General features: G+C 42.7%; 1 protein-coding gene across 14 annotated transcripts in view; it reads right to left on the reverse strand.

The window, feature by feature from the left end:
- The window catches only part of plekha5 (pleckstrin homology domain containing, family A member 5), a 120,625-nt gene that overhangs the window by 7,639 nt on the left and 88,533 nt on the right, over positions 1–24,453 (reverse strand). For 7 of the 14 annotated variants that reach the window (XM_053508216.1, XM_053508227.1, XM_053508215.1 and 4 more), the window contains 12 exons: positions 19,718–19,822; positions 19,510–19,582; positions 19,124–19,224; positions 18,583–18,698; positions 15,655–16,578; positions 14,239–14,689; positions 14,043–14,114; positions 11,047–11,166; positions 10,285–10,338; positions 5,192–5,272; positions 3,820–3,882; positions 2,701–2,781 (listed from right to left, as the gene is read on the reverse strand). In XM_053508216.1, coding sequence (XP_053364191.1) covers positions 2,701–2,781; positions 3,820–3,882; positions 5,192–5,272; positions 10,285–10,338; positions 11,047–11,166; positions 14,043–14,114; positions 14,239–14,689; positions 15,655–16,578; positions 18,583–18,698; positions 19,124–19,224; positions 19,510–19,582; positions 19,718–19,822 — 2,241 coding nt within the window. Of the gene's footprint in view, positions 1–2,700; positions 2,782–3,819; positions 3,883–5,191; positions 5,273–10,284; positions 10,339–11,046; positions 11,167–14,042; positions 14,115–14,238; positions 14,690–15,654; positions 16,579–18,582; positions 18,732–18,862; positions 19,101–19,123; positions 19,225–19,509; positions 19,583–19,717; positions 19,823–24,453 lie in introns of those variants that run through there. The other 7 variants (XM_053508219.1, XM_053508218.1, XM_053508220.1 and 4 more) reach the window with 6 other exon arrangements.

Genomic DNA, 24,453 nt, shown 5'->3' on the forward strand with positions numbered 1-24,453 from the left:
TTGTTACACTTACAAAAGCTTATTAAATGTATACAGAAAAATACATAGAAACTCATAAAAGCACTTTCTATCATCATTTAATTCACTCACTCACAATTTACAGCATTCATATCACAATCATTTAGTGCATACAAATTTGCTTTGATAATAACCACTGTTTGGTCAGGCGTGTAAAAGTACAATAATTTGTGCATGAAATAATTTCATTTGGAAGAGTGTTCCAAAGGCTCACTGCTTTATAGGAGAAAGATTGTTGACCATATGCAGTTTTGCATCTTGTAACGCTGCACTCTCCTCTAACTGTCGACCGTGTAATTCTAGAATTCTCTCCGAATTTAGTGTGAAAAATTTTTTCAAAGGGGGAGCAGCGATGTTATGGATTATTTTAAACAAAGCAGAAATTTGATTATATTTAATAAGATTTTCGAAGCTCAAAAAATTATATTTACTTTGTACTTTACAATGATGATATAATCGAGATTTTTTATCATGAATTTTTATGGCCCTTTTATATAATGATTCAAGTGGTTTTAACGATGTTTTACACGCCTGAGACCAACTAGACATGCAATACAAAAAATGTGGAACAATCATAGTGTTGAGATAGGTATTTGACGCCTCTGTACTTAATGAATTTCTAATATGTTTATAATTCATCAAATTAAATTTCACTTTATTACCAAGGTTTTTTATATGACTTTTAAAAAAAAGGTTCGAATCAAGTATTAGACCTAAATATTTTATTTCGTTTACATTTTTAATTTTTTGTCCATTTACTTGAATTTCTAGAGTTTGTTGTAATTTATGTTTATTTGAAAATAAAATTGAAACTGTTTTATCAACATTTAAAGTAAGACATGACATCTGCAACCATTCTGCAACTTTTTCCATCTCTTTTGATAATTTATCAGCAACCTCCAGCTCGTTTTCCCCAAAAGTAAAGATAACCGTATCATCGGCGTACATAATCACGTCAACGTCAGAGCACACTGTAGGGAGGTCATTTATATAGATGCTAAAAAGCAAGGGTCCCAAAATAGACCCTTGCGGCACTCCCAGTGAGGTGGCTCTGAACGCAGATTGAATGTTATTTACTCGTACACACTGTTTTCGGTCACTCAGATAAGATCTTATCCATTTTTGGGTGTGCTCAGAGAGACTATATTGATTTAATTTACTGTAGAGTATTTGATAACTGACTGTGTCAAAAGCTTTACACAGATCAAGGAAGACCGCTCCCACCACCCTTCCCTGATCCACATATGCCCTGACAGTTTCCAGGAAGTAGCAACAGGCAGAGTCTGTTGAATACTTCCGTCTAAAACCAAATTGCATTGGATTTAAGAGCTCTTGTGAGTCAAAGTGGAAAATAAGTTGCTCCGCCACCGTCTTCTCGAGCACTTTTGATACTGCTGGAAGGATGCTTATTGGACGATAATTGTTCATTTCTTGTTTGTCACCAAACTTAAATATAGGGGTGACAATCGCAGGTTTTAAAGCTGCTGGGAAAATCCCCTCACTAATTGATTGATTTATTATTGTTGTCACCGGATCAGAGAAGATGTCCCTATATTGTTTAAGAAAAGAAGTATCAAGTCCATAAATATCTTTTGCTTTGCTGCTATTTAGCGCAGCAATTATTTTTTCGACTTTAGTTGTAGTTATTGGACTAAGGTTAAAATCTGATTTGCCACTAATTATGAAAGGGGGATGAACATTTTGAAAATTCTAAGCCAGTTTTTGGACAATGTTTAAAAAATATTCATTAAAATTGGTTGCTATTGCAAAAGAGTCATCAATAAATTTTCCATTAATTTTGAGATGGATATTCTCACACTTTGACTTTTCTTTTCCAATCAATTTGTCAATAGTTTTCCATATTATTCTACTATTACCTTGTGCGTTTTTAATAATTTCTAGAAAAAAAATAGCTTTGGCCTTTCTAATCTCAGCTATAACTTTATTTCTTTGACTTGTAAAGACGAATCGATCCGTTGTTAGTCCAGATTTCAAAAAAAATTTTAGCGCCTCATCTCGCTTTTTCATCATATCCCAAATAGTTGTATTAAACCATGGGAAATTTCGTTTTTCATGTTGCTTTCTTTGCTTATTTTTTGTATATTTATTTAAGATGTCATTTACAGTCAACATAAGTTCTTGACAGCCCTGTTCACAAGATTTTTTCACCAGGATGTCTGCCCACTTTGTTTGTTTTAAATCTTTTTCAACTAAGTGTAAATCTTTCTTTGGAATAAAAGTGATACACATTTTACCATTTATTGAATTTTCATTGTTGCACCTTGCTTTTGTCAATTTTCTAGCTACTAGAATTAAATTGTGGTCAGACATACCTGTGATTAAATTTTAGTTTTAACTATTCTCTCAGGTTTATTTGTCAGTATTAAATCTATTAAGGTTTGAGAAGATCTTGTTATACGAGTCGGTTTACTTAATAGTTGTGTCATTTGGAAAGGTTTTGTTATTTCTTTGAATTTTTTTCTACATGATTTCTCACACCAATTTAAATTAAAGTCACCTAAAAGAATGACTTCCTTTCCATCATGTTGTTTCAATACATTACCAACATATGGGGTTATTATAGCCTGAAGCACGCACTCACACACACACACACACACACTCACACACACAGTCTTGGCATGCTTAGGTGATATTTTAGGACACTGAAAGCTTTAGATGTACCTTCTCTCTGTGGAGCTGCTGAAGCTTCTCTTCTTGTGTCCGCACCACTTTGCCTTGTTCACACAATCTGCTTAATTTAGCCTAAAAAAAAGCAGCAGGAGCGAAAATGAAAAAAAAAAAAGAAAAAGTGGTGAAGGATGTGTGTACAAAGGGCTCACCACAGGACCCGAGCAGCGTTACTCATGTACGGGCTCGTTCTCACATCCAGCAGGACAGTTTCATAAAATAAAGCTTAGGCTAGCAGGAGAGCAGAAAACTTCACTGTAGAAAACATTCTTTTTTTTTTTTCTTCCTGAATCTATTCCATGAAAATGTGTTCCATAGAACTCCCATTACACACTGCTATATCTGTACAGATAGAAGAAAGGTTCTGTCTGTCCATCGGGTCAGAACCCGCTCCTGCGTTGATGTCTTTACATTTCACACATGGGGGGACCAGTAACCAGTCTCAGAAACATTTCTGTAGATTGAAATCCTCAGTACACACACTATTGCGCAACTCATCATGGCTTACTCCTAAAAAATGGTGCGTACACAATGAAAACTGAACCCTGCGTCATAAATGAAACCAAAACGTCGAGTAGAAGTGACGTTACGAGCAGTTTTATGGCAGATTATAAACCACAAGTTTTGACAGCGTACTGAGCATGTGGGCGTGTCTTAAACTGACTGCTGGACAGAATTTAATGGGACTTTTGTAGGACTTGAGCTGAAATAACAGCGCTGAAGTGGTATAAGTGAATTTTAATACGCTGGAGTGGTTTTAAGACAAAACTTCATCTTTATCCTTTGATCTACTTTTTCCATTTCTCATCTGTGATTCACTCTCCGATTACCGAACAGGGAGTGTATTTGTCTGACCACCAAAGAAGGACAACTTAGTGTAAACAAGGCGTAAGATACTCAACCTTACAGAATGGGATTTCTTTGTATTAATAAGTTAGACAGAGAGTTCTGCTGTACAGAGAGACACACAGACATGTACGTGGGCTTCAACCTCAAATAATAATATTATCACTGATTACATTAAAGATCAACAGATTATTATTATTAGAATTAACATTTTAGTTTCCACAAACTCTTTAATGCTAGTGAAGAATAAACAGCTTTTCGACTTACATCTACATCCAGCTCTTCGGGTCTGTAGCCGTATCCGCTGTCGCTGTACGCCTCGGGACTCATCTGCAATAACACACACCTGTCACGGGCTGGTCTGAGAAAGCTGCACGGTGTGTAAGTATGGAGTTACTACAAGCCTTTCCCTGCTGTAACGACACCCCAACCCGAGCAGGTCGGGCAAGAGGGCACCAGTGGTACTATTCTACCCATCCCTCCCCCCTCCCCCACTAAAGGAAGTGTTACAGCAGATTCCCCCCTGGGATTAATAAAGTTCTTGAATCTTAAATGAGTTAAAGTTAAACTAAAGTCGGGACTAAAGCCAGACATCTATCACAGTGTAAAGGGAAGAGGCTCTAGTGCTGCGGGAGGGGCGTGTACAGGAGGAATGCATCACACACCCCTGTGATCAACTGTAGGAGAAATATACTCTAAAACTGGTAACATCATTTATTTCTACTTCTCTCTCTCTCTCTCACACGCACACACACACACACACACACACACACAGTTGGAGTTGATGAGGAAGGAAGCAGGGAGTGATGATGAGAGGTCGGCAGCAGCACTTTTATAAGCGTTCTAAAAGTGGCAGAGGCGTGGTGTGTGTCGTCGGCGTACACGACGTGTTCGTGAGACATTCAGAGCTTCAGACACACGGAACAGAATAAATCAGAAACAAACAAACAGAAACAACAACTTGCATGAACTATTCCACAGAGAGATGGAATTCTGAGCCAGGCTTAGGATGAACATCACACAGCGTAATAAGCATGTGTCCATGACTCCGATTCATTCTTAATGAACAGCGATGGGAATGCTACGCTAGGCTAGGTCATGTCTCATTAGGACAGATCCTCTCAGGTAGTGAGAAGCAGGATGCAGCGAGGGAGGCTGAGAGGACGTGCTCATCATCATCATCATCATCATCATCATCAGGATGTTTTGTTCTTACGGGACAAGAGATATATATAACAGTAGAAGTAATAAACCTACAGCACAAATTCCACAGCTAACTGGGGGAAAGGGAGGCTCCATTATAGAAAAGAAAGGCATAAAGGAAATGCAAACATATAACATGTCATTGTCCTGCTTTTAGATTACATTTTATTCTGTATGAATAAAACTAGACAGCCAGCATGAATGGGCGTAGCGAATGACGTTCGATGAGAAAGCGTCTGTCGCAGAGTGTGCATGGCATCGTAGAGGATAAACACATTCAAGCCATGCTCACACCATTTGCAGGAACAGATAAAAGAAAAAGAAAAACACCAAAAAGAAGAATGGGATGTGCTTTAATAGACCCGACACTGGATGAGACTGTGAGGGAGGAGTAACAGGAGGTCCAGTGGGTACTGGGTGGACGGCAAGACCTTACTTGCTGGTAAAGTTGAGGCCTCGGTGCTGAGCTCTCAATCATAGTGTGAATCATGAAGATTATTGGCTCATTCGGCTTCATCTGGTGTGGTGAGGAGGAGGAGGAGGAGGAGGAGGAAAAGCATTCAGCACAGAACAGAACTGCTATAGATTAGAAAGTGTGTGTGTGTGTGTGTTCAGGGTTTTTGTAAACTGGATTATTTAGTGTGTTATTCTGCCATTACACCCTCATTAATGCAGGACACACAGTCAGGGTTTATAGCTGGAGTGAAAGTGATGGACCAAACGAGAGACACGGAACCGTACCTCCTGTTATAATCATGAGAAAGTCTCTCTCTCTCTCTCATTAAAAAAACAAACAAATGCAGCTTGTCATTTTTACTGAGAAACTGAAAAACTCCTCTAAAACTTCGCAAAGAACCCGGAGTGTTAATACGTGCTGACACTCACACATCCTTCTGTAAATACTCCAGAGGAAAAAGTCACCATCTGGTTTGATATGATTTTGTGCCGGTTATGTCGGAGGCCTGTCCTACGCGTCCGTGTGGAACTACAGCAGCGGTAACTGCAGTGATATTGCACTGGCGTTCTGGTTAAACCTGGAACATCTCTTCAGGGTGAGGGCGGCACAGACGCGCTTTTCATCGCAGTGCCATAAAACTTCCCCCCGAGGAATAGTGAGTCCAGTGACTCACACAGCACAGATACACAGTAATACCAGTCACCCATAAACACAGGAGAAACGCGTAGCTGTAATGAGTTAACTGATCTTAAAGAAACTTTTTGTAGGTTAGAAAGAAACGGGGTGTGTGTGTGTGTGTGTGCGTGCATGTGTGCATGGGGAAAGCTAAAAAGATCAAAGCAAGAATGTGTTAACAAAAGAGATTTTCTGTGAGCCAGGATTCAAAAATGTTTGAGTTTCAAAACTTGAAAAGACACCCAACACCCGAAACATCCCAACAACCCGAACCCCAAAGACCCCCCCACAAACTCCGCACCCCAAAGACCCCCCCAAACTCCACACCGCCAAGACCCTCCCAACACCCCGCACCGCCAAGACCCCCCCAACACCCCGCACCGCCAAGACCCCCCCCAACACCCCGCACCGCCAAGACCCCCCACCAAACTCCGCACCCCAAAGACCCCCCACCAAACTCCGCACCCCAAAGACCCCCCTAAACTCCACACCGCCAAGACCTCCCCCCCCCAACACCCCGCACCCCAAAGACCGCCCCCCCCAACACCCCGCACCCCAAAGCCCCCCCCCAACACCCCGCACCGCCAAGACCCCCCCCCCCCAAACTACGCACCCCAAAGACCCTCCCAACACCCCGCACTGCCAAGACAGCCACCCCCCCCAAAGACCCGCAACACCCCGCACCCCAAACTTACTGGACTCGAACACTCTGGACTTGCAGACTTCTCCAGTATCTCTCCCTCACACCCTCATTGGGAGATCAGTCGATCAGTCAGTCATCACTAAGCCATGGATTATGATCTTGTGCTTATAATGGCACTGAGCTGAGGCTTTGCTTCCAAGATTTTCTTTTATGTGAAACCCATTATATTACTGAGCTGGACCTTTGAGGACTATAGAGCTGTGTTTTGGCCACGAGTGATTCATGGAAAAGTCATCATAACATCTACACTGCAGGAAATCTCCCAAGCGTTGACGTCGCTCCTCCACAGCACGCATGCGGAGCTCCTGATTAAACATCAGCAGTAATCTGAGGAGGATTGTGAGTGGCACAGCTCAGTCTGCCAGCTAACCTGCGTCCATCAGCCGGGAACAGGATGGGACCCCAGGGTGTGTAGAGTGGGTTTTGTGTTGAGTGGCTATTCTGTGTTGAGTGGCTATTCTGTGAGTATATGGTTGGCAGGACCCTGTCTGAGGAAATGGAAATGATGACCTCATGGTCCACTGGGATGCCCTCCATTTACCATACTGGGGGGAGGGGGAGGGGTGTAATGGATTATAGACTATCCTTCTTATAGGATCTTTAGTTCATGCTGGTGTGTATTACTCCATCTGTGAAGATTTTCCAGTGTTTCAGCTCACAGCTACAGAACCTCTGCTTTATTGTCCATGGAATCCACTCTGGGAGTCTCTAGTCTAACCTAAGATAATGAACCTGAGTGTGCAGAGTAAGCAGACCAAGCCCTGACTTTCAGTATTACATTAAGTGTGAAATTACCTGCAGAATTACTAAGAAAACAAACTTCAAAGTCTTGGTAGTTTTTATCTTACACCGCACAATCACAATATTCACATTTTTTTATTAATGAATGCACTTTCTGCCCACGGAAACTTGAGTCGCCTCGACAGAGGAGGTTAGGTTTTTGCAGTTTCTCTTCAACACGACAAGCTGCATGTTTTGCCTCATTGTCTTCAAGAGAAAGAAAAATGGCAGCTTATTTATAGACGCCATGACTAACCCCCGTCCGCGAAAACTAACTGCCTGTTCCTGTTCCCGAGCGCTGACACACATAACAGGTTATTTATTTATTTACCTTCATCATTAAATTATCTGGAGCATCCGCCCCGTGCATGAGCTGCTATAGGAACAATAACGTGGTTAGGATTGGAGCACATTCTCATAAACCCCTCTATAACGTAACGGTCATAAATATAAAGATCTGCGCTGCACGGGAGAATTAATCAACACCATCAGAGTGGAGAAGTCAACCCTGCCGTGGTCTAAGGACTACACGCTACACAATCTGTTAAAAGTTACAGTCCCAGTTTTGGCTACAGGCATGCGACTGAAGCTTCCAGCAGCCCTAATGTGAAATACCTCCCTGATCATATTCTGTTAATCAGAGCTACAGACAGAGTCACGGCCCCTGGCACAGGAACATGAAGCAAGACATCCTCTACTGCCAAGATGTTCATGTCTCGTCTTCCATTTCTATTGTCTGGAAGATTCTTACATTCAGTGTTTATGGTGTTTAAGGGGATTGTAATGGATGTCCATTACCGAGCTTCCACCAGCCACTCTTTAGCTTTCTGTAATGTGAGCAAGGACAAAAGCATTGTCCTCATATTTATCCAACACTGATGCTCCTAGAGACTAGACATTTCACCAGACTGCTTTAAGAAATCCTATCCTCCTGTAATAACCAGGTGTTTAAATGGGCTGCTTGCTCACAGACGTATAACAGCGCTGGAGCAAGAGTGAGATTAGAGCCTGGTGCGAAAAATAGGATGTGCCAGGTCGAGTGCTATTTACGAGCTGGGTGGAAGCCATGTTGTTAAACGAGGACAAATTTGCATTGATTAATGTGATAATTACAATGAGGACTATTCTCTTCCTCCAGCACTATAACGGCAAGCTGTTAAAGCTGTTTGTTTTAAATCTCTCCATCTTCTCTTTTATACACACCGTCATATTAGTGTTTCATTTGATTAGCTTCTGTTTAAATCATCTTTTGACTTTATGTAGAATCAAACTGCACCTGGCAGCAGAGGGATGACACGAGCTCTCCCTCAAGTCTGGATCTTCTGTCCCTTTAATCATTGGAGGGTTAAATGCAAACAGGTCTGTTAAAAAACCCCGGTCTAAACCAGGACTGTCAGTAGACTGACTGTTTAGCAGGTTCATCCCAACGCTGGTCTGAAATTAACATATTAACAGATTTGTTTCTTCTATTTTTCGACACTTGATGCAGATGAATGCCAGCAGCACTCGGGTCTGATTATAGCTCTCGACAGGAGTGTGTACAGGTAGCTAGTGGCCCTGCACCTCCGGCCAAACCGCAGCACTGGTTTAGGCGCTGGTACCAAACCAGTCCCAGAACCTTAACAAATTCTACAACTTTCAGCTCTAGAACTCGTTCACTCTGACACGCCCTGCTCACCTCGAGGAGTTTCAATGTATTTCCATTTAATCATTTAAAGGCATTTATTGTTAATTATTCTTATTAAATTTTCTGTCTCATGGCCCTTAGAACGTAGGGTCCGGCAGGATACAGCGTCCCCCGGAGCAGAGGGGCTTAAGAGCCTCAGTGGCAACTCGACGGTGCTGGGGCTCGAACCCCCGATCTTCCAGCCTTAACCATTTGAGCCACCACTGCCCGTGTTAAGGATTTTTAATTAATTGCAAACGTTAACGCAAAAGTAATCTGTAGTTACAGCCTGCGTACACGCTTTACACTCCTTTAATACATTACTTTGTTCAAAAGTAAAAATAAGGTTACAGTATAAACTTTTAAATAAAATAATTTAAATGATAATGCTTTGCTTGGTCTATTTAACAGTTTCTAAAATAATTTTTATTTAAAGCTTACTAGCTGGGAAATATGTTTTCAATAATAAGCTGTGCATATGTCTGAACGTTGCCAACTCTAGGCTTCCTGAACATGAATGAATGAATGAGTGAATTATGTACAAAAGATTCGATATGCTCCATAAGGTATTACAGCCAGAACAATCTCCCTTCATGTCTCTGTGGTTTATTACTGTATGTTTAAATAAGAATAAATAAATATTCACAAGAAAAGTAATAGTGTACAGTAGCGCCTCGGCATACAAAAGCCTGCCTCATCAATTTTCACCTTAAGAACCGAAATACTGCAAGAAATTTGTCTCGTCATGCAAAGCATTTTCAGCACACAAGCGACTTAAGCGAGCCGAACCAAAGACAAAGGATTCCATTTTGTGTAAGATTTAGTGAAGACGCAGCACTATGGGACCCAGGAATGTTAACAAGGACGGTAGCAAGAAGAAAAGGGAGACGCTTTCAGTTTGGTTTTTAAAGCAGCTGGTGCCGAGAGAAATCATAAATTGAGGTTTAATGTCTGTTAATTTCATATTTTACTTAATTTACATGTCTTTTATAAATGTTTTGATTGTTTTCATATGGAAAAATATGATTATATTGATGGAAATTGGTGATATTGGTAATATTTTTGGGTGTCTGGAGCGGATTATCTGCATTTACATTATTTCCTATGGGACAATGTGTTTCACAATACGACACTTCACCTTAAGAACTCGCCTAATTAAATTTGTATGCCGAGGTACCGCTGTATACTCAGAGAGAGAGAGAGTAAGAGAGAAAGAGAGAGACAAACTTCACCCAAGGGCATCCTCACCTGGCTTTCCAGATACATGAGATTCCTCTGCAGGTGATGAGAGAGCACCTTATTCTAGTGAAGGCAGTGAAAAAAAGAGAAAGAAGAGTGCTAAGGAGGGTAGAGGAGCCCTAAAACAGGACAGAGAGTCACAGCAGGATTTAAAATATACATAGACTAAGAAGCCATTCACAATGTAAATAAATAAATAAATAAATGATTGGCGCGGGTGTCTGCTGGGACGAGAGCAGTGCAGGGGGGCTTAGTGAACTCATCATGCACTAGTGGGTTGCAGAGAATACGTACAAGCAGGCTTAAGGAAGCATCCAAATAAAGAATACTCAGTGTCATGGTACACAGGTTTCTGTGTTTAGAGCCAGTCCCCAGAAAGGACACATTTCTAGTCACACACTTTTACACACATGCACACACACACAACACTGTACGCTGTGTGTTTATGAGTGAAATAGGACTAAAAACGTTTATCAGACTGGAGCTTGCGCCTGTCCGAGGCATCTGGGGAATGGCCCCAGTGACCCCCCTGTCCCGGGTCACACTGCTCCAGCGGGAACATCAGGACTAACACCACAGAACATCTGCATGAAGATACGCACCTTACCGCCGTTAGTATGGGGTGAGACGGACCAACCGATAAGTAACGAGTAACACACAGCAGCATGCCGAAAAACCACAAGAGCAAAACAAAAAGTAAACAGAAGTAGCATTCCGTCGGGGACGAGCGGGGACGAGCAGGGACGAGCGGAATAATCCTCCGAGGCTGACCTTCGGGTTGGCGCCGTCAACGTTTAGCTGCATTAGCTGAGCGAGAGTCTGCTCTCGGATGCTGTTGAGCTCGGCCTGCTGCCGTCGCAGCTTAATCAGCAGCAGGGTCAGCTCCTCTGGCTGGGGTCACAGGAAACAACAGGGACACCAAGAACCGTTAGAAAACCTGCATGAACACTGGATGATGGATTGGGAGCGATAAGGGTGGAGGTGTTGGAGTCGCTGTAGGGTGTTTGTGAAAAACCCTAGAGATCAGTGAAACACACACACACACACACATGCGCTCACACACCTCTGACACTGGAGGGTGGATGATGGGAAAATAATCTGATGAACTGAATTAAATAATTATATCCAGAAAAAATGGGCTTCTTCAATCACTATTTCTGGACTGAGTGAGGAATGTGAGGCTGGTAAAAACTAATACCAGAAACTATTACACTATCATCATTGGCACAAATTGTAAATTACAAAAATAGGTGTGTGTGTGTGTGTGTGTGTGTGTGTGTGTGTGTGTTGAGGCCCTGAGCATGAATGTGTTTTTGAGTATAACAAACCGTGGGGAGTCGGAGGAGGAAAATATCTTCAGACATGTGACCAAATACGAAGACAAATAGAAAGTCTAGTTCCTTCTGGTTACAGGGATACAGTCACATACAGTCACGGCTATAAACTGGGGAAAATACGTTTTTTTGTCATTTGTCCTCTTTACATCAACACAGAGAATTAAAAATTTAACACTCGGCTTTAATTTATGGAGTTTGACAAAAGTGTTGCATTAACTATTCAGGAATTACAGCCATTCACTCACACACACACACTTTAGTGGCTCATAAATAATGGAACAAGTACCTGATGAGCAGGTGCTTGTCCCGGAGGAAGTTACATTTGGATTTGGTAGATGTTCAACTCTCATCACCAGGTACAAAGACCTGCAGGACCGAGAGGACGCCGCTTCATACTGCAGAGGCGTCACGACCCAAAACATACAGTGAAAGCTACCCGAGGCAAAGGAATGAGATGTTCTTCACTGGTCCAGTCAGTCACCTGATCTCAACCCAATAGAGCGAGTGTTTGACTCACTGAAGACCAGACTGAAGGCGGAAAGACCCGGAAACCAGCAGCAGGTGGAGACAGCTGCAGTAAAGACCTGGCAAAGTGTCTCCAGGGACCAAACTCAGCATTTGGTCATGATCACGGGTTCAGCTTATTTTTGTAATTGTTAGTTCGTTCCATTATTTATGAGCCACCAAAGTGTATGTGTGTGTACGTGCCTGTAATTCCTGAAGGGTTAATGCTACACTCGTATCAAAGCACTTGATTTAAAGCTGACAGTCTCGACTTCACTCCTGTCTCGAGTGTTTCATGTCTGATGGTGTACAGAGAATTAATGCAAAAAAAACCTGCCCCACTTACCTCTGTTCCAAAACTTACGGACTTGACTGTAGATCCGTCTAAACACTGCACTACCAGGTACATACACAAGCCAAGCTATATAATGAAACATATGCTAGCGTTATATATAATACAGCAATAGCCATAATGACTCTTTTTAAAGTACAGTAAATTAATCTTAACTCTTTCATATTAAATCTTTGAGAAGCGCATCATCACGTACACCAAACTGTCACTGTATTGTGATAGATACTGTACTGTTTTATAGATTGGTCCAGGAGTTTAATGACATGTCCAGTACACTAATGAAATGAAACCATGCGTTCTTCACTCCTGTGTAGTAAAACTGTGTGACGAGCGCCAGGATACTAGAGTTTAAAAAACAAAACCCGCCAGGTGTCATTAAGCATATAAACTTCATACACACCAATTCTCAGTGTTAGATATGTTTAATCCCATAGGAGGGTGTAAGATCTTTATCCCCACTCGACTCGGAGAGATAGGGTTTAGGTTCCAAGTCCACCAATCTGCACTTTAATAGTAATATTTAACATTAATATTCCTTTAAACATAACAATAATCATACACACTGCCATGTCCACTAAAATATGAGGACAGTATAAGATACCAGGCAGCTGTGTTTGTATCGCCAATGGCTGTACATACATACACACACACACACGGTATGGAAATGGACTGTTTGTGCTCCAACATACAGAGTGGAACGCTCATCACCGTCTCCAACATCAAAATAATACAAAATGCAAAACAAAGTAACGTACCGTACGTACGACAAATTAGAGTCGCGCATGGACCTGAACGGTCAGACGTTAGACAGCTGCACTGTTTACGTCTGGTTCTGATGAGTGCGGTGCCAAAACTAACGGGCACACTTACTGTCTACCTCTTAGCTTAACATAATCAGGCTGAATGGTGAGAACACTGTATAATAACATTTCACTTACCCTGCACTGTACACGACTGAACACATGACTGAATAAACTCGCTAAATGAAGGAGCAGGTACACCATCCAAATAAATAAATACTTACTGGAGTAAGAGATGAATAATACATTAGAAGGCTGGCAGTTGTTTAGCGCTGAAAGAAGCTTTAAATTAGCATTTCTGTGTCAGTACAGTTAAAGGTTAAACATTGTACAGGGAAACATTTTCAGGTTCTGATAAAACACTGTTCAGCTTTTATTTTTAAATATGGAGTCAGGTTCATGTCCCTGGATAAACCAGCCGAGAAAAAGCTATCCGCACTCTTCTGCATCCACGAGCTCGGTACAGATGCCCCTGATTGAAGAGGGTCATTGTGATTGACAGGTGACCCGTAACCCGTCACTGTAAGGCTAAGTGACCTGTAATAACCTGTGTGTTTATTGTTATCATGACTTATCACAAGAACAGACTAGTTCCTACGTTTGGGCGATAAAGCCCATCATAAGCGGGTATTATTTCAGACCAGGAGATCGTCAGACAAAAGCGCAGGAGAAGAGAAACCCCTTCGGACACTCGCTCTTTAATCATATCGTGATTAGAAGCGCGAAGAGGGTTTTAATACAACAGCACAGAAGCGGAGAGGAGGAGCAGCATACCGTTTTCCCCTGCAGGGACTGCGGCGTGACGCTCTGAGCTGCTGGGACCCTGCAGTCGGGTGGGTACGCATACTGAGAGAGAGCAAAGCACAGAGAAGAGCAAGAACCCAGTGAGGAAAAAGACAAAAGGCCATAAAGATAAAGCGATGGAGATTAAGATCAGAGTTCTATAACTCGAGTTTAGATCGGCATCTACCTTTGCGAGGTGTGCCCTGTGGCGCCGGTTGAGGCTGGCGTCTCCGCGGAACACGGGCGAGGAAACTTCAGAACCGGTGCTGGGATCGTACGGCCGGTTGGGGGAGACGGACTGGTACAGGGCCAGGGAGCCGTGCGAGGGTGATGAGGGGATCGACTCTGCGATGTGGCTCAGGGTCTTGGGACTGGGCAGTGTGCTGTAACCCATACGGCTGTAGGCCTGCCTTTGCTGCCACTCGTAGAGCTGCCACAACGTGTCATCTCGCATAGAGCGCCTCTTCTCCGCCGTCACGGGCTGCAGCGCGCAGTCGTACACCGAACCCGCCACGCTGCTGATGCTGTCCGGCCGCAGCATATTGCGCGGAAGCGTGCGGTAGCCTTCAGGGTAGCGTGGCACCACTTGCGTCCGATGGCTTGGCATGTTCCTGGGCAGAGTCTGATAGGAAGTGATGCTGAAACAGAAATGAAACGTCAGCATTGTGTCAAGTCTTCCTCGCTAGAAATCTCATCAAGTCGTTCCCTGAGTGTAGTGTTTTTACCGTATAAGGGCAGAAATCTCTACTTAAGTTATAGATGTGTTTTCTTTACACGCCCAGATGATACCTGCCGTTTTTTACACACTGTTGAAAATCAGGAACTGAAAGGACTGCGATCAGCCCCGTGTGCGCCGGATCACTAAAGCTGTAGCTCTGCCTTTTAGATCCCAATTAAGACTCGGATCATCATGTTCTGATTATCTTCAGCATCGCCCTCATTAAAACACTTTGTTAAACAAATAATTAATGTAGTAAAAAGGAACACACAGTACTCACACAGCTCCTTCAAAGCGATGCTAATTCTAAATTCACATAATTAAGGCTAATAAAATCTCACTTGAAAAATATTGCTTGGCCGCTGTTTAATTTTAATACGCTTTTGGAAAAATCTGAAAAAAAATAAAATAATAATAATTACTCAGCCGAAACACGAACTTCGATCATAAAATACGGGAGCAAAATTAGTAACCTGGTTACTAATCCCAGGTTAATAACCTGGGATCTGTTCATCTCCTGTAGGCAGCTCATTCTCAGTGGGGTTGGGTAGGTGGTTCAACTGAAAAGCACCCATAAGGTTCAGGGAAAAAGCTTATACATGAAGAACATGACCTACAGCTAAACCGAGCACGCCATCTAACCCTGCGAGAAAGTGCAGAGCACTAAATGAACTTAATGAAAGCGTGTGCGACAGGTCATGACCTCAGGGTGCTGGGTTGGATGCCGAGCTCAGCTCTCTAAACAACTACACTGACCGATCATGGCTGTCTATGAGCTCGCGTGTGACGGATAACGAGTGCGTGATGCGCAGGAAATGATGCGGCGGGCTCGTTTGATAGATAAAATGAAAATTAAACTAGAGAGAAAATGTTAGAAAGCCACACCTCTTCGTATCGTCGTCCTGGACGCGGGTGCGGTGTGTCCTAAAGTACTGCTCCAGCTGAACGGAATTGGACCTGCTTAAGCTCCTGTCCGGCTCTGCAGGTTGCGGCGGCTGCACTGCTGTCCTCTGTGGAAGGGTGTTGGACATTTCTCCTGGGCTCTGCTCTCCCCCAGAGCCGTTCACTTGCGCAGCCTTATATTGAGCCGATCCTCCTCTGTTCTGCAGCTGCCACGAGGAAGACACGGCGGGGACGACGGTGGCCGCCTGCACGGGCTCCGACTGGACGCTGTCGAGTTTGCTGAGCGGCTGCTCCGCCTTCCCGTCCTTCTGCAAGCCGTACTTGTCCTCTTCCCTCTGAAGCCTGGACCTCTCCGCTTCCTTCTGCGCAGCTCGCCCTGCATCTTTCTGGAGATACTTCTCTGCATCTTTGTGCACACCGTGTATCTCGTTGTCCTTTGGAAGAACGTGCTTGTCGCTGTCTTTGTGCAGCGCGAATCGTTGCATTTCTTTCTGCAACAGATTTATTTCCTCATCTCGCTGCGTGGCATGCCTTTTACTTTCCTTCTGCAGAGTCGAGGCGTATTTCTCTCCATCTTTCTGTACAGTAAACATTTCCAGGTCTTTCGTGAGCATGTACCTATACCTGTCCTTCTGAAGAGGATACTTCTGTCCATCTTTCTCCAACGCATACTTATCACCTTCTTTCTGAATCTGGTGCTTCTCTGAGTCTTTCTGAACAGCAGGTCTTTCTTTCTCTCTGTGAATCCTGGGCTGTTTCTCCAGCTGTTTCAGCTTCTTGTCCTCAGGGTGATGACTCTCACGGTTCCGCTCATTATTTTGGATCTCAGGTTGAGTCAGAACCCAGTGATTTAACATGTTGTTCATCTCCAGTGGGCTGCGTGGGTCTACCTTTATGCTTTCCAGTCTGGTACACAAGAACACATAAGGACATCACACCATGAGACACTTATCCAAATCCACACAGAAATGTACAAAGGCAACTGATCCACTGACCTAAAACCCTCAGAATCCCATCACTTCATTCACATTATGATTTTGTCATATTCAATGTTTTTTTAATTAGAGTTAAGTAATTTTATTAAATAAATTGACAAATTTAGAGATTGCTGTCGTATTTTTACCTAATTAATTACAGAGATAATTTTTACACAACCCTATTTAAAACCAAGAGTGCCAATACCAAGTCTAGAGCTGACTTTAGAACGTACATGGTAAAGAGTATAGTAATTACAGTACATCAATAATACTTACACTGATCAGTAATAACATTAAAGGTGAAGTGAGTAACTCTGACTATCTGGTTACAGTTGCACCTGTAAGGAGGTCTGATATATTAGCCAGCAGGTGAACATTTAGGTGTCAGAGCTGGAATCAGGAAAAATGGGCGTGTGGAAGGGTCTAGGTGACTTTACCAGGAGTCAGATGGTCTAGACAGGGGTTAGAGCGTCTCCAAGACTGCAGGTTTTGCGTGATGTTCATGGCTTGCAGGGAAGAGGACATACCAAAATGCTCCTAGGAAGAAGGACTGGTGAAGCAGGGAAGGTGGATGAAGGTTCGCTGATGCATGTGGGAAGGATGGACGTCCAAGGCTAGTCTGTCTTTTCTGATTCCACAGAAGAGCTACTGCAGCACTCCACATTCAGCTCTAAATAAATGAATGCTGGTTTGATAGAAAGGAGTCAGAACATACAGACAGTGCATATGGAGTTGCGGAGCTGCAGAGAAGTCAGGGTGCCCATGCTGACCCGTATCCTCCACCAAAAGATCCTACAAGGGGCATCAGAACTGGACCATGGATCAATGGAAGAAGGTGGCCTGGTCTGATGAATCATGTTTTCTGTCACGCCATATGGACAGTGTGCATGTGTGTGTGTGTGTGTGTGTGTGTGTGTGTGTGTGTGTGCATAGGGATGCACTATGGGAAGAAGGTGAGTGTGCAGAGGCAGTGTGATGCTCTGGTTGTGATGTTCTGCTGGGAAACCTCCGGTCCTGGCATTCATGTTGATTACTCTGACACGTCCCACCTACCTAAACACTGTTCCAGCCTTCCTAGAGGCAGTGTTTCCTGACATCAGTGTCCTCTTTCAGCAGGATCATGCACCCTGACACACTCCACACACTCTTCAGGAACGGTTTGAGAAACATGACTAAGCTCCTGTGGGACACGGTGGAGAAACAAGTCTAATCCATGAAGGCTCCACCTCACAACTTTTAGTGCCAAAAACCACACGCACCTTCAGAGTCCAGGCCTCGACGGGACAGGCTTCACAAGGGGAACTGATGCGTCAGCAAATAAATGGTTTTCAAGGTCTAATTTGTTCGAACCCTTGCCGAAACACCTTGCTTTAACACCTTGCTAGGGTGTTAATTAATTCATTGGCAGTTCAAAGCTGATAAATGGTTCATCTGCTGTACTGTTACCCTTGAAGGTGTTTTCACACTTCACTCACTGTTAGACTGTTTTGTCTTTATTCCAGTGAGAAAACTGAACGTAAGAGAAGAAAGGTTTTTTTTTTTTTGTCTTGTTGCCGTAACAGCATCCATGTATTATTCACATTCAACTTTCTTTACACAACGTTTTCTTTATTTTCCTCTTGCCATTTTTGTCTTTGTTTAACTCTTCCACATGGAACGTGGTGTGTTGGAGGACGGCAGTCTTCAGGTCAAGCCACAGATTCTCAACTGGGTTTCAGGCTGGGATTTGACTTGAACATTCCAAAATACACAGCAATATTTTTAATATCCGTTCCTTACGCGGAAACAGAATAGAACTAATAAACAGAACCTAAAAAATCATCCAGTAAAATCCCAGTGTCCGGACCGACTCCACATTCAGCTCAGACATGTTACTCTTAGACAGGAAAATAAACTGTGATCCATTAGGCATCTGTGATTAACATCGCTGTACCTTTTGATTGGCTCAGAGTGGACCAGTGTAGCGTCGGTCATCACTTTTATCCACGACTCCATTTCTTTGGCTGTGTCAGTGCAAAAGTAGTACGTCCTCATGTTTGGGTGTGTGGCCTGCTCAAGGGAAGACAGGATGGAGAGAACAGCCTGGAAGAGAGGGGAAAATATTTTAGAAATCATCAACACCTGATCGTGTAAAGGGATTTTCCATGCTACTACACAAACACGACAGAGTATATATAACCGATGCTGTGATAATATGGTTACTGAAAACTCACCATGTTGTTGAATCTCTTTACAGAAATGTTTCAGTCAACCTCAAGAAACACAAACAGACACTGAGAGACGCAGCAAGAGCCTTTCATCAAATATCACAATAACACGCGGGCGTGGCCCAGTCATGCGTCATGTTGTGTTATACATATACATTAAGGTGTAAATAAAAAAATCCGCTGTACTGTATTACATATTAAAATGTTCACATTATCCTAGCCGTCATGTTAACTGAAGGAAAGAAAAGACGAGGGACAAACTCGGACCTTAAAGGCGTATTTCTTGCTTATGTGGTCGTCCACAGATAACATGGAGATGTGGAAGCTCGGTAAAAGGATGCTCCCAAGAATCCCTTCTTCTTTTTCATCTGCGGAGGGTAAAAAAGTCAGGAAAATGACTTTAACACCAGTGAAACCATCACACAGACCTGCTGTCCTTCTAAAAGCTGTCTCTCACGGCACCTCACACACCGAGTCCTGTGTGGAGACGGAGGTGCAGCGTGGAACTCCTCACTCACCCACCATATATGTTACAATCTTTTCAGGCTTTACTTTAATCCATAATGTCACTAAATACACAGAAACTAACATCTGCATGTCACCTGGTCATAGTGAATCCAGGTTAAAGCAGGTTAAAGCAGGTTAAAGCTCACCTTTGTAGTAGAAGAGGCACATGTCAGACAACACAAACCACCTCTTCTTCCACATCTTCATTCCTGTGCTGTCCTGTAGGAGCACACGGTCATGACATAGCGACTCAGCTTTGTCCATTATAGTACAGCGTACTGATGTTACCATGATGTAATTGCAGAGATGCTGCATAGAATCAGTCCATAAAGAGATGCACCGTGTCAGTCGTACCTGTTTATAAAGCCAGTTGCGTCTGATTACTGGAGCATTCGGGTTTCTCTTTATGGAGTGCGACCGCTTGCCAAAATTGTGGACTTTTTTAGATGGCCTTGATTGCTAGAAAAAAGAGAAGAGAAATAATAGTCAAGTTTAGCAAGAATATGACTTAGTGGTGCTTTTTCTGTATCTGCATTTGAATTCTGTTACAGTTTGTCAAATTTTTCCTTCCACTGGGGGGAGCACACCATCTACATCTACAGCATCTACATCTACAGCATCTACATCTACAGCATCTACATCATCTACATCTACATCATCTACATCTACGGCATCTACAACATCTACACCATCTACATCTACAGCATCTACATCTACACCATCTACATCATCTACATCTACGGCATCTACAACATCTACACCATCTACATCTACAGCATCTACAGAATCTACAGCATCTACAGCATCTACATCTACAGCATCTACAGCATCTACATCTACAGCATCTACAACATCTACAACATCTACATCTACAGCATCTACACCATCTACAACATCTACACCATCTACACCATCTACAACATCTACAGCATCACAAAAACATTCATTTAGCAAATTGGGAAAATAAGCTTAGCAATGGGACTTTGAAGTAAATTCATTAAAACAGATGAATGAAAAGTTTGGAACTAAAAATGGTTAAGTACATACACTGTTAAGCTGGTGTATTAGGTTATGTTTAAAAGGCACGAAAAGGTACATTAATACACCTAGTATATAAAACGAGCACATAAAAATGAAATAAAATACAGGTTATAATAAAGGAGATAAAAAGGATCTCACATTTATTTTAAGCATAAAACGTAACCTTGTGTCCACATCTGGTCAAACTCTGATAGTCTTTGGGTCTAGCCAATGCTATCAGCATTCTTTCAGAATCGTGTCTTCTAGTCTCATAGTGGCTTCTCATCGGTGCTTTGGAAGAAACGTGCGTCAGCCCTGCTCGTCTTTATCACTGGTGTCCAGGCTTTAAGTAGGGATTGACAGAACTGTGTTGTGGCTGATAAGTCCATTTCATTAAGGTTAAGCACAAACAGGTGTGTGTCGTAGTTTAAGCCTTCTACCAGTTGGAGTAAGGTTTTGGCTACGCCTGTCCATGCCAGTCCCTCTCCATAGAAGAGCCTGCAGCCTGCAGTCTAAAGGTTTTTATTCTGCAGGACAGGTCGAGCCCTGCGTCCCTTCTTGTACAGGTAGAGGCTCGGGTCCGAGACTCGGGTCCAGTATTGGCCAGTCCAAAAGTAATTCACCAACTTCCTTTGCACTTCTCTGATTAATGTCTCAAGGGGTTCCAGGACAGTGAGACGGTGCCAGAGCATGGAGATGATTAGATTATTGACGACCAGTACTCTTCCCCTGTAGAATAGTTGAGGCAGGACCCAGGTCCATTAAGGTAACTTGGCACACACTTTTTCCACTACACCCTGACAGTTTTTATTTTGTAAATCTTGTGTCCCTAACACCGTGGTTTTCGAAGTGTGGGGCGCCCCACTAGTGGGGAATACAGGCATGACAGGTGGAGCGCAATGAACGGGAGGGAATTAGTGGAAAATAATGGGAAAGTACCTATTCTAATTCATGCTTTTCTTTACTGACAATAAAGATCAGACACTCGAAACTCAACAATCACACGCAAAGAAATGGATCATTAATAAGTAAATTAAAGTAACATGGAACAATAACAAGTGGAACCATAGTGCAACAATAACGGTTTAACGTCGGCATGTCAATTGCAGAGGAACAATATATAAGGAAACATTCTGTATTATATATGTCATTTCATTTATTCCAATGTGTATGCTGATGTTTCTGTATTTTTGTTAAGCATTAATATTTTATCAGACAGTACTAGTCTGGCATTTCTAGTTTCCAGTGCGGCATCAGAACAGAAGGGAAGATCAATATCGTTCTACGCTTTTTGTTGGTGTGCGGCATTTTGCGATGATCCCTAAATCACTCGTTGCGCCGTAGAGAGTAATGGTGTTTATGCTTTTAAACATGTATAATTTAAGGCGGATGGAGCTTAAAGACAATGTAGAGAGGAAATACATGTGAGTACATCTTATTTGCGGGTTTATTTACTAAGGCTATTGAATTCGGAGATGCGAATATCAAACTAACTTTACCGCGGACACAAACCGGGTCAGTAGCGTACTGTATGTAGTGAGCATAATAACATCAATGGATACATTTGTTACATGGACCACAAAAAAGCAGGTGATTCAGCACTATCAGCCTAATCAACCAAAAAGCCAGCCGAAAGGAAAACATGATGAAGCCTACTGTATGTTGCGCTTGGATTCATGGTGGGGATGGTGGGGGCAGAGGGGAGACCCGTGTGTGTTTTGGGTCTTAAACCGCTGGCAGCAGACAGCATGAGACGCAACAAAGTAGGAAGACACTTAGAGACAACACACCCCAGTCACGTTAATAAGCCACTCGACTTCTTTGAAAGAAAGCTCTAGATAAGTGATGAAGTCTGTTATAACAATTGCACGTGTATTTCATCTGTTTTTAACTTGGTGTTATTTGATCTTATTGGTTTAGAAATTGATATTTCAATAAATATTACACTTGGCCGTTTTCGTTATCATTTTGCTGACAATGGGACTTAAAAATTTTGCCCACCCCGTTAAGTGGGAAATGACAGAAAATGTTTGAGAACCACTGCCCTAACAACACCCCAGGGTACTTGAGGCCGACTCTGCCCCATTGGAGACCACTTGACAAGATTGGGGGTCAATTGTCCATTTAAAAAACTCTCACGTTTTTCCCAGTTCACACGAGCTAAGGAAGCTCTTGCGTAGATGCTCAGGTTCCTAGTCAGAGCTTGAACGTCATCTTGATTTTTAAAAAAAAAACGAGTACGTTGTCGGCACATATGCTGTCAGCACACGTCCCTCCTGTGACCCTTTGACAGGAAATCTGGGTAGCAATGGTTCTAAGGCGAGACTTTAGAGTTGTCCAGACAGAGGGCACCCCTATCTTATTCCCTGTTCCATTTGGAAAGGGCAGCTATGACCACCTCTAATCTTACGTGTAAAAGCAGCTCCAGAGTATAAAAGTTTAATCAACCATTAAAAATAGTTTCCCATACCAAAGGATTCAAGTGTCTAGAAAAGGTATTCATGGTCAACTCTATCAAAAGCTTTTTCTTGGTCTACTGATAAAAGACCTAGTTCATACAGTTCTGTTTTACATAGATCAATTAAGTCTCTCATTAGAAACAGATTTTCCATTATGGTGCAGTGAGGTATGCAGTAGGTCTGACTGTTGTGAACTTCTGAGTACATGCACTGTTTCAGTCTGTTTGCAAGGCCCTTTGAAAGTATGTTGTAGTCACTGCATAGTAGTGACACTGGTCTCAATTCAATTTTATTTGTATAGCGCTTTTAACAATTGTCGCAAAGGTGCTTTCCACAATCAAAAGAACTATTTAAGTTTGTATGGATTGTGGAATGTGTACGAATCAAAATGGTCAGTTTGTCCCTGATGAACAAGCCGAGGGCGACAGTGGCAAGAAAAAACTCCCTGAGATGGTAATAGGAAGAACCCTTGAGAGGAACCAGACTCAACAGGGAACCCATCCTCATCTGGGTGAAACAGAAAGCAAGTCTCCAGTTCTTCAGTTGCCCCAAGTCTCCTTTTTTGGATCAGTGATAAAACCGCCTTTGTGCAGCTCACCAGTAGCTTCCCGCTGTTAAAAGCACATTTAAAAACTTTATAGAGAACAGCCCCTATTACATACCAGAAATGTTTATAAAATTCACTCGGCAGTCCGTCTAGTCCCGGTGAGCGTCCTGTTGCGAGCTGCTGAACAGCGTCAGTAAATTCCTGTAGCTGGAGTTCTGCGTCCAGCACAGTGCTTTGCTCCAGGGACAGTTTTGGAAGCTCCCTGTTCCTCTCTGAGGATGGATCACGGGGCTCTGCACTGTAGAGCTGAGCGTAGAAGTCTGTGGCTGCTCTCCTCATCTCACTTGGGTCAGTTGTTGTTCCATCTGCTCGTCTCAGATACACCATCTGATTTTAAGGTTTAATTTTTTAGGACAGATTAAAAAAGAAAGCACTGGGAGCGTCCATGTCCTTGATCCAGGAGATATGATGTCTGATCAGGGCTGTTTTGGCCTGTTCATGGAGGAAGGAGCTCAGAGCTTTTCTTTTTCCTTCCAGGAGACAGCACATTCTGACGTCGTTTATGCTGATCAGTTTGCTTTCTATTTGAGTAATTTCTCTCCGTTTCGGCTAGGGTGAAGTCTACCGTGCAGTTCCAGTCCCCTCCCATTACTATTGTGAATTTATTTCCAGTTCTTTGTATTATATTTTTTATTCCATTAAAAAGTTGGATTCTGTCGCTACCATTGTTAGGGGCGTACACACTTAAAAAAGAAAAACATTTATTTTTTTATTTCTGCTTTTACCATTAAAACTCGACCTTGACTAATTTTGTAACTTCAACCCCACTCATGCCCACTGCTATTAATAAGTATCGCCACACCAGCACTAATGTTGGAACCATGACTTAGGACAAGTCTCCCTTCTCACCACATGGCCCACTCAGTCCCAGGCTTGGTCACTATGTGTCTCCTGTAGGAAGACAACATCAATGTTCTTTTGTGTTATAAAGTCTCCTACTGCTGCTCTTTTTCTTCTATCTTTGCCAGCATTCATGTTTAAGGAGCCTATTTTTAATTTATCCA

The sequence above is a fragment of the Clarias gariepinus genome, chromosome 12, assembly GCF_024256425.1.
Source record: "Clarias gariepinus isolate MV-2021 ecotype Netherlands chromosome 12, CGAR_prim_01v2, whole genome shotgun sequence".
NCBI classification, from domain to species: Eukaryota; Metazoa; Chordata; class Actinopteri; order Siluriformes; family Clariidae; genus Clarias; species Clarias gariepinus.